The 11,636-nt window shown below is 38.7% G+C and overlaps 1 protein-coding gene across 2 annotated transcripts in view; it reads left to right on the top strand.

Annotated features, from left to right (window-relative positions):
• Positions 1–2,524: 2,524 nt before the first annotated feature.
• Positions 2,525–11,636, top strand: part of LOC136878909 (probable elongation factor 1-delta) — a 184,427-nt gene continuing 175,315 nt past the window's right edge. For both annotated transcript variants that reach the window (XM_067152509.2, XM_067152508.2), the window contains exon 1: positions 2,525–2,636. In XM_067152509.2, the coding sequence (XP_067008610.2) occupies positions 2,547–2,636 (90 nt within the window). In that variant the 5' untranslated portion in view covers positions 2,525–2,546. The remainder of the gene's footprint in view (positions 2,637–11,636) is intronic.

Genomic DNA, 11,636 nt, shown 5'->3' with positions numbered 1-11,636 from the left:
CGGCTCGGATACTGCAATATGCCGATGATATAGTAATCTACTGCACTCAAAATACCATAGAAGAATGTCGTCTTACTCTAGAGAAGACTTTAGAATTCCTGCAGACGTGGATGATACAAAATGGTTTAGAGATAGCACCGGCAAAAAGTTCAATTCTCATATTTACCCACAAACGTATATATGATAAGTCTCCCATTAGATGCGGTGAACAGGAAATCTCCGTCAAAGAAACCGTTAAGTATCTAGGGGTAACGATTGATAATAAACTATCGTGGAAAAATCATATTGCAGAGATCTGTCGCAAAACGGAACAAAAGCTCCATGTATTACGATCCTTAACGAACAGAACCTGGGGAGCTGACCCAGCTACCCTTTTAACTGTATATAAAAACATTATCAGGTCTGTTGTTGACTATGGTAGTCAGTTTATAGATATGGCTTCGTTGGATCAAAAACAGCGATTAGACAAAGTACAGTACAAAGCTGCTCGACTGATTACAGGTTCAATGAATTCGACTCCTACAAATGCTTTACTAGCTGAAATTACCGAACCACCGTTACATTTACGACGCAAACATGTAGCTACTAAATATATTCTCAAGAAAATGGCCCGATATAATCATCCGATTCTTCCCAAGCTGCAGTTATTATCTGAATATTTTGGAAATGGACCTGTAGTACAACACAAATATCCGGCACTCCTGTGGGCTTATGTTCAGTTTATATATCTACGACCTCACGTTGTTCAAACAAGAACGCACCCTAAGTACTCTATCATGTTTCCTGCGACTATACAGTTACCTACTATCATCCGTACAAAATTCGACGATTCCAGTATCTCCGAGAATTTAAACAGACTGATAGCAACTAAGTCATTCAAAATTATTATAGATCAATACAATCAATACATTCCATTTTATACTGATGGATCAAAACATCAAGACACATCCGACGTAGGAGCTGCTTTTTATTCCCCTATGCTGCAATTATCTAAACAATTCATCTTACCCCAATACGCATCCATCTACACAGCTGAAATATTTGCAGTTCGTCAAGTGTTAATATATATTAAACATTCTACGATCCAAAAGGCCCTCATCTGTACAGATTCTCTCAGTGTTCTTCAAGCATTAGAAAATCCTACAAAGGCGGACAATTGGTATATAGAAAATCTACGACAACTATTGTATGATCTAACTATACTCAATCGTTCCGTATTATTTACATGGGTGCCAGGACATTCTGGCATAACAGGCAATGTCATGGCCGATAAACTGGCCAATGAGGCAGCTGATGGACAAGGACTACGCTACCATATTGCACTCCCACACAATGATGTATGGAAAATTTGTCAGAAATTTCTCCGAGAAAAGTGGAACGAACATTGGCGTCAATCTGCACAATTTAAAGGTACACATTTCTACAATATTCAAAATAACATTGCTATTAAACCATGGTTCGCAAAAGGCAAGTACACTCGACGTCATATCACTACTCTAGTCAGACTTCGCTTGAATCATGCCTGTACACCGGAACATCTGTATCGTTTAAAGATTAAGGAAAACAACTTGTGTAATTGTGGTCACTATGTCGGCACTATAAATCATATTTTGTTTCAATGTGAGAAATATCCCCGACAGCAACAACATCTCATTTCCACTTTACTATCACTCGGATTTCAACTTCCTCTCACTATTTCTTGTTTAGTATACCATCCGACAGTTCGCTTAGCTGAGTTACTGACTAACTTTTTTCACGCATGTAATATCCTAATTTAATCTGTACGATCCTGCCTCCCTTATTTGTGATCTGGTCATGTATGTCTATAGTAGTAAATCGCCGTGATAGATCACACTGGCGTGAAAATGTAGAACCCTGTGTCCCCGTGCTAAATCCCTGCAACCTAACACATGTCAACTTGTTCTGTTGTACATATCTGTAGTATTAGACGCCTCGACTATTCCTCATGTCTCTTTCCTACACAACCTCTCCCAATACACTAGTGTGTACTTCCGTTTCCCACTACCCTCAAATCTATCCCTTTTTGTAACAGACACTTTGATTGGTGAAGTTTAAAACAACCCAGTGACTGGACGTAGTGCGCTGCGCAGAGTCCAAGAACAAACAAAGAAGAAGAAGAAGAAGAAGTAGAAGAAGAAGAAAGTCTTGGTCTTGAGACTCTTTGGTTCTTCGTTAAATAACTTCGTCGTCAGCAGGCTGTGTTTCGCTAGGAGGTTGTTGCCGTGTAGAATTTTTAAAGATATTAAGATCGTGAGTTGGGTGTAGTTATTTATACCTTAAATTATATTAATTGCTAATGTGTTACACACTTTGATTGTTCGTACATGTCAATTTCATGTGCTGTTCTTTCATTACTATTGTATGTGAGGTTATGAATACCCGTTCATTTTCTGATTCACATGTGCATTATGTTTTTTTGTTTCAACTTTGCACATAATTTAGTTTTATCCATAGCTATGTATCACCTTGTACAACCCGAATAGGTAAGAATCGCCTTAATGTTTACAGTAATTATCAGCTCTACCATGACTTCTCCCCTAGCATATGAAAAGGTATGGTTTGAGAAATGCAAGTACGACGAAGCTGAACGACAGTACTTCGAAAAACTGGCAAAGGTATGATATCAATATCTAGAATTTTTGAATTGTTTTTGTGAGGTAGATATCAATGCTATGAATCAGATCTTGTTTTTTTTCTTGGTTTTCTTATATTTCTCATTATTGTATTTGAATATTAGTCTTTTTGGGTGTTATTTCTGGAAAGTATAGATGGTAATTATCTGGACTAGTTTATTTACATATGTATACTTTAACGCAGCGGAGCAGAATTTAAATGCTGTTCTGTTATAGTGTCATTTTGCCATAGTACATTTCTCATGCTGGATGACTTTGAATCCTAGAACATTCAGGCTTATGTTAACATTGGCATAGGTATCATTTGTAATGGTGCGACTGACATACCATCTTTGACTAGGTTTTAAGGCCTTCTTTGCTCATTACCACCTGCTGAAGCTACACTTGTTTTCCTTCCACAAAGTCGAATCAAGGTGCGTTGTTTAAAGGGTTTTCTTGAAGGAACATGGCTCTCGTATAATCAAAATACAAAGGACAGCAAAGGAAGTTATTGCCAATAATTTAATCCTTATGAGGAATATGGCTTTATTATTCCTGTCCAAAAAATGGAGGAGCGTGTGTGCGTTTGTTCGAACTGAATAATTTAGAATTTTAACACCAATAATAATTAGAAAGTATATAGTCTGTATATTTGACATTGAAGATCAATACTATTGAACTGACACACAGTGTGTTAAAAGAATAATTTAAGCTATACCAAGTTTAACAAGAAACAAGATCGAACTCAGTATTTGAAGATGATAAATTTTGAACGCATACAAACCTCATTTCCTTCTTTAGGTTGTTCTTAATTGTGATATTGACCCCAAGTTTGTGAACTTGTAGAAATATGAGATAACAACTTTGTATTTTTATTTTAATATATATTTTAACATGAAGTCTTTAAGATCTAGTGCTAAAAAATGTTGATGTATTTTATATTTAATTGCCAGTTTTTCATGACTTTCATGTAGCTGATGATGGTGCCAAAGTAATGCCAAAACTAGTACTGCTTAATAAATTAAATATGTTGTAGTAAATTCAGACAACATTGTTTTGTATTGAATAGGTGGTACCCCTGAAAAACTTTGTATTTGTGATCTCGGTTCACTACGGACATGAGCTAGGGACATGAGCAGGGTAGATTCGTGTTGCTTTCCTCACCAAGTCAAACCTGTGGTGTTTCTCACATAAGTAGTACTAACTGCAGGCAACATAGACCCATGGTGTTGCAGTCCCAGGGGCTCTGAACTATGGAGCGTGGGTTGGCGACCACGGGGCCCTCAGCTGAGTCCTGGCATTGCTTCCACTTACTTGTGCCAGGCTCCTCACTTTCATCTATCCTATCCGACCTCCCTTGGTCAACTCTTACTCTTTTCCGACCCCGACGCTATTAGGTTTGCGAGGGCTAGGGAGTCTTTCATTTTCACGCCCTTCGTGGCCCTTGTCTACCTTTGGCCGTTATCTTCATTTTTCGAAGTGACGGACCCCTTCCATATTTTTCCTCTGATTAGTGTTATATAGAGGATGGTTGCCTAGTTGTACTTCCTCTTAAAACAATAATCACCACCACCATGGTGTTGCACAGGAAATGGTACTACACATAGGTAACGGAGACCATACTGAGCACAGTGGAGTGGACCACTGGAATACACATGACGACCTCTTTCACAAGCAACACTCAGACCCATAATGTTCTGTACAGAATGGTACTGCTCCTATATAACGTAGACCCTCGCAAGATGGTACTAGTCGCAAGTAAAGTCGACCCATGGTGTTCCGCACGTAATGGTACTAATCATAAGTAATCGCATGGTTCTAATGTCATCATCTCTTGGTCGCCCCTTTTAGTCGTCTCTTACGACAGGCAGGGGAAAATGTGGGTGTAGTCTACATCTGCGTCCCCCACCCACAGGGGTAGAGAGAGAGGGTAAAAGGAAAAGGAAGGGATCCGACACTTCGAAAAATGAAGTACTAGACAAAGAAATACAAGGGCCACAAATGGTGTGAAAATAAGACTCCCCAAGCCTCGAATGCTCTAATACTGTTGGAGTCGGAAAAGAACAAAAGCTGACCACGGGAGGTCAGACAGGAAAGATGAAAGTGAGGAGCCTGGTACAAGTAAGTGGAAGCAATCTCGGGACTCAGCTAAGGGCCCCATGGTTGTCAACCAATGTTCCAAGTTGAGAGCTCCTCTGGCCCCTTTTAGTCGCCTCTTACGACAGGCAGGGGATACCATGTGTGTATTCTTCATCTGCGTCCCCCACGCACAGGGGGTTATATATGAAAACATATAAAAGGTCCAATAATGCTACCCTGTGGGACCTCCCTGTTAATCACTACAGGATCAGATAAGGTTTCACCTACTCTAATTCTGAGTTCCATTTTCTAGAAATGTAGCCACCCATTCAACCGCTCTTTTGTCTGGTCCAATAGCCCTCATTTTCATCAATAACCTCCCATGATGTACCCTATCAAAAGCCTTGGATTTGTCACTAGTGATACAATCCATCTGACCTCCTGAATCTAAAATATCTACTGTATCTTGCTAAAATCCTGTAAGTTGAGCTTCACTGGAATAACCTTTCATAAATCCAAACTGCCTTCTATCAAGTCAGTAATTTCATTAACGAGTTAACATAATCAGAATGTTTCCCCAGAGCTTACTATAACACGTCAAGCTGACTGGGCTGTATTTATCTGCTTTGTCACCCTTTCCCTTGTATACTGGGGATACTATTGCAACTCTCCATTCATTTGGTATCGCTCCTTCATACAAACAGTAATCAAATAAGTATTTTGGATACGGTATTATATCCCAACCCACAGTCTTCAATATATCCCTAGAAATCTTATCCCAGCTGCCTTTCTATGTTTCTACTTTGGTATCTTTTTATAAATGTCTTTATTATCATAGGTAGTATTAGTCACCTCCTCTGTCTGGACATTATATCCAACTCTCTTTACACACTGCTAACTGAATACTTCTGCCTTCTTTGAGTCCTTCCTTATACATTCCCCTTGTTCATTAATGATCCCTGAAATGGCCTTCCTGGAACTTTCTGCCTATATCTATCCTTCCATTGCTCTTTAAAATTCATATGGCTGCCAATTATGTTTACCATCATGTTATCCTTAGCTGATTTTTTCACTGAATTTGATTTCCTAGCGAGCTCTTGCTATCTCCTTACTCCCGCAACCATTCCTAACTATTTTCTAATCTGCACTTCCTTCTTAATCTCTTTACTTCCCCGTTATAATACAATGGGTCCTTACCACTTTTAAAGGTATACACCTGCTTTCATACTCCTTAACATTGCTTTAAACCCATCCCATATGCTGTTTACATTTTTATTTACCATTTTCCATTGGTCATACCTGCTTTTCAAATACAGTATTCCCACATTCCTCTCTATCAGCCATATAGTATTGCCTAATAGTCCTACTTTTACGACATTCCTTTGTAACAAATTTATTTTTAAATTCGACAAAGACAGCTTCATGATCACTTCGCCACAGATGAAGGCATGAAATATACCACCTATCACTTCAGTTTCCCTAAAGAGCTCCTCTGGTTTTATCAGCACCACGTCCAGAATATTTTTCCCTTCAGTTGATTCAATCGCTTTCTGATTCAACTGTTCTTCCCATAATAACTTATTCACTATTTGTTGGACATGCTTTCTGTCATTTGCATTCCCTTTCCAGTAAACATTTGGCAAGTTCAGATCACCTGCTACAATAACTTTCCTTTCTGTTTCATTCCCCACCCAGCTGATTATCTTATCAAATAATTCTGCATCAGTGCCAGTTTTGCCAGGTCTGTACACCCCTTAAACATCAAGTTGCCTACTGTCTTTAAGGATGAGTCTTACACCTAGAATTTCATGTTCCCCATCCTTAACTTTTTCGTATCTTACACATTTTTCTGTCACCAGTAAATAGCCTTCTCCTTTCCTGGCCGTATATGTACCCATAAAACGGGCACTCGTTACCTCACTCAGGCTGACTCGGAGAGAATATGTCTGACGTTCTTGTTCCAGATCTAGTGGCACTTCACTTTTCCTTTTAAGGCAGCCTCAGCAGTCGTTTCCCTGTTGCATTAGGATGCCCTCTTTCTCTCTTGGGCCCTTCAATGGCGAGCTTTCTGTACTAAATGGGGTTCATTTCTTCTTTTGACATGACCATACCAACAGAGCTGTTTTTCCTCCATCTTCTCGCTGATGGGCACAACTTTGAAAGATCTTCGCACATGTTCATTGTGCACTCTGTCAAGCAGAGTGACTCCCGCCGACCATCGCAACATCCGCATCTCTGTGACGCATTCTCTGGTCATGCGTTTTCTGCCTCGCCTAATATTTGGATCCGTACATGAGGGCAGGCCGGACAGTGGTTTTTGTACACTTCGCCCTTTAATTTGACTGGCATCCGCTTATCACACAGAACACCAATAGGAGACTGCCATTTCATCCATCCAACACTAATGCAGTGATTGACATCTGCATCAACATTACCATCAGCTGTGATGACTGATCCAAGATATTTGAAGTTGCCGGTCATCATCAATGGTCCTCCAGCAAAAAAGACAGTATTGTGTGGACCCACTTTCCCTGTCTGCGCGAAGTTTAGACTGTCTTTAGACTTATCATAACTACAAACTGGTTAATTGAAACAACAGAAATGTAGCTAAAACAAAATCCTTATTAGAATGACGATAGAAATTGAAACTGCTCTTAAATACTGAAAGATCGAAGCTGCAAAATATAAATTATGCCGAAGACATGAACCATTCAGAAAGTTATCGGAATACAGGAATCAGTTGATTTTTAGTTTCTTATACACTTTGTTCACAACTGTAGCCAATAATGCAATATTTGAATATGAAGAGCGGTGATAATCGATGACGATACAAGTGTTAACTATTTTGCCAGTGAAATACTGTATATTCTGTTGAAATTCTTTCTTTTAACAAAATGTACAAGGGTATGGCATTATTTAAAGAAATTATTGCCTAGGTGGAACTGTTGAACTGATATTTGAAATAGTGTTTATTGCCTATAGGAATGTAACCATTGCAGAAGTTACAACATCATAAAAAAAGCCTGTCTTTGTCAGTATTCTATCAACAAACCAACTGATATTTTTAGATGATCATTTTAAAAAGTTGGTATTTCTTTCTCCCAATAAAGACGAAACAGAGTAAAACCTAACCTACAACACAATCTAGCGAACACGTACGGAACTACCCGATGTAAAAATTTAAATAAATATCACAAATCTCAGTTACAAGTAAATATTAAACATCAATATTTGTACAACTAAATGTAACAAAAAAACAAAACAAAAAATAACCTCTCTCTAAGCTAAATTATTTTAAGTATTAACTACTTTATCACTAAGATACACAGCTCGTGGAACAGCAGACCGCTCGCTGAAGCATGCAGATGATGACATATTGTACAGAATAGGACTGTGGGTAATTGCCAGATGATCTCGACAAAGTTGTGGAAAGGGCAGTAGACAAGGGTAGGTTAGATGTACGATGGTAAACGGGATGAAAAGGCAGGTTTTAAGTTTGCACTTGTCGGCTTTAATTACTGTGTTAATTTGATGAATGTACCTCATGGGGGTCACTAAGTACTTAGGAGTTAATATAAGGAAATATCTCCATTGAGGAAATGACATAAATGTGGTTTTAAATAAAGGTTACAGATCACTTCATATGGTTATGAGAGTATTTAGAGGAAGGATGTAAAGGAGAGGGCTTATAAAAATCAGTAATTTAAATCTTGATTTCATCGCACCCTGTTTGATAGGGATTGGAGTATAGTTCCAGTGCATGGGATCCACATCAGATTAGTTGATACAAGTGGAAAAGATCCAAAGGAAAGCAGCACAATTTATTCAGAGTAATTTCTGGCAAAAGAATTAAAATGTGGGCACAAAACAAGCAAAATGGGGAGATACAGGGAGACTGATACTCACATACATAGTCCGTGAGGGTATCTCATTCACACTCGAGTCCTTTGACTCGTTAAATCCAATCTCATGATAGTTTTACACTGTCGTAACAAAAGTATTGTGGAAAGTGGTGACACAGTTGTTGCAAAGCATTCCTTTCTCAAAGGCAAGACGTCAATAGGAGGTGAAAGTAGCAGCTTTCACACAAGAAAAAAAATATCGCAGCTGCCCAGATGAGACAAGGCTTAAATCAATTATTTTTAAAAGGAACATCGCTCCCAACAATCTCCAAAGAGACTGTATTTCCCAGAAATCAAGATGCCAGAGAAGCAAAGCTGGCAGAAAAAGAACAAATATGGAACTTAAGGATGTTAAAATGAGTTGCCATAGTTACAGAAGCAAATAAACATGAGTTAAATGAAACAAGTAGAATTGAGAGTAAGATCCTGAAATAGGCAAATAAATTGGCTGAGAAAGCCATGAACAATAGTAAGATGAAATAATAATAAAAGCAACATCCATAAGGCACTGAAAAATAACACAGATCCGACAATCACACAACGCCTACGCCGTTACACACATGCATAGACCAAACATGCACAGTAGAATAAATAATACAGTATCAAGGCACATTACGATAAGAACCATAACAACATGACAAGAGTCAGTCGATGGCTTATGAGCTTGATCTGAGAGCACAAATCAGATACCTGCGTCGCCGCAGTATAGGCCAGGCTCACCCAGTCGACCCCATAACCAAAATTAACTTACACACCGCATGACACATTCATAAACTATAGCACATTCATATCGCATATTAAGGGAAACATGAATCGTGTAGCATCAGTTGAAACATATAACAGAACATAAGCTCAAGCCGGACGTCGAAGCCAAAGAGAATGTAAAAGGTTTCCAATCAAAACACAAACGAACACATCACGCACACACGGACCAAATGGATCAGTGTTACCTTCCGCCCCTACGTAGGAACGAATACAGAACAAACAGACATGAAGAAAAGGAAGTACACTGAAATAAGCCAGCACCAAATAAATAAAAGAATAATATACAGATCAGGGATCTCTCAGCACACTAAACCACATAACTATGGCAAGCCAAGGAGGGGAAAATAAGATAAATACCTGAAGCTTGGAGGAATAGAACCCATAGGGCCGATTGCAGAAACGATGACTAGTTTTAAGCCTTAGACATAGTCTACCTAAACAACATCTAAATCGTTCACGATCTTCCGTTGCATAAACAATGTTCAGTCGATGTTTAACTATACATCCCTTAAAGTTTCAATTTTGGTTTGAAAATGGAGACAGAAGTATCTTTCAAGTATCTCTTTGCTTGTCGCAACCAGTAAAATTCGTCGGTGCGCGCGCCGAACGTCAGTCAGCTGTTTATCTTCCTACACATTACTCAAATATGGCTGAGCATGACTTGCCCACAGATAAGAGTATCGCTTTTGGTGGAAATTAAATCTCGTAATATTATCGACACTAAAGCGACACGCCACCGTACGAGCAAGTGTAGCTTTCATTATAGCGTTGTTACAGTGAGTGTAATCTACTCATAAATACGGTAGCTTTGATGAAGGGAAGATGAAGCAGTAGTAATGTGTAACCGAGTGTGTTGTAGGGCCATATAGATGTAGCTTGCATTCTGGAGATCGTAGGTTCGAAACGCATCATCGGCAGCCATGAAGATTGTTTTCTGTAGTTACCCTGTTTTTACACCAGGCAATTACTAGGGCTGTTATTATGGCCACGGCTCTTCTTCCCCAGTCCTCTTTAAACAATAATCACTACCACTTGCCTTTTCGTATCTGATAGTTGCCGAAAACTTATACGATTATATATATAAAAATCCCATACAACCTACTTTTTAGTTTTCACTATTATGTGTGTTTACTTGGCAGTAAATACAACTGAATCATTCCCGGTTGATGTATGTGACAGCCCTCTGACGATTGGGACAAGTAATTCTGACATGTATGTAGTCGAAGTGTCCTATAATTCCATGGAAATTACCCCATGTATATAATAAAATATTTAAAGTTAAGAACTTCATTTTGGTCCGTATAGAATTTAGATTTACACTATAAATTGAGGATAATTATGTCCACCTTTTCAATACAAAAACAATGTGACGTCATTAACACATCACATATTTATTACCTTAATGACGTCACATTGTTTTTGTATTGAAAAGGTGGACATAATTATCCTCAATTTATAGTGTAAATAATAAAATACACTGGCCGGCAAAAAAAGTGGATCACTTTGAAAAAAATTGTTTCAATGGATATAGTGTTAGTCCAGTGTCCTAAATAAATAATAATACTGATAATACTAATCAAACATTGTTACCTTCACATTATGTTACCTTCACGTTTAACACTAAATTCACTTTCAAAATTTATCTGACATTCACTTTATTATGACATTTTATCGTTTCTGTAATTCCTGTAATTTTTACTCATTTGCATGTCTTTCACTGTATTTAAGTTAACTCCAATTTTAACACTTTCACTGATTTACACTGTCAGAAAATGTTTTAGCAAACCACTAGAGACATTAAAATCTGGTGTTTCCGCCTCTGGCAGTGATGACCTCCTGGAGGCGTTGTGGTACACTGTGCACTAGATTCCTAATTGTTTCCTGAGGAATACTGTTCCATTCTGTCACCAGTCGTGCCCTCAGTTCAGCCAGAGTCTCGATATTCTGAGACCTAAGTCTTCTCCCAATCATATCCCATACGTGCTCTATGGGATTTAGGTCAGGACTCCTTGCTGGCCAGTCTAGAGTTTGAATTCCAACTTCTTCTAGGTAACGGGTGACGATACGGGCGACGTGCGGGCGAGCATTGTCGTGCATTAAAATGAAATTGTCGCCCGTAAATTGTGCAAATGGGACAACGTGATCCTGCATAACTTCTTCCACATAGCGGTGAGCAGTGAGAGAACCGCCATCAAGAATCACAAGTTCGGTACGGGATTCAAAGTTTATGCCACCCCACACCATCACAGAGCCTCCC

The sequence above is a fragment of the Anabrus simplex genome, chromosome 8 (genome assembly GCF_040414725.1).
Source record: "Anabrus simplex isolate iqAnaSimp1 chromosome 8, ASM4041472v1, whole genome shotgun sequence".
Lineage (NCBI taxonomy): Eukaryota > Metazoa > Arthropoda > Insecta > Orthoptera > Tettigoniidae > Anabrus > Anabrus simplex.
Note: the sequence above shows the minus strand (reverse complement) of the source record. Positions and strands in the feature narration are given on the sequence as shown.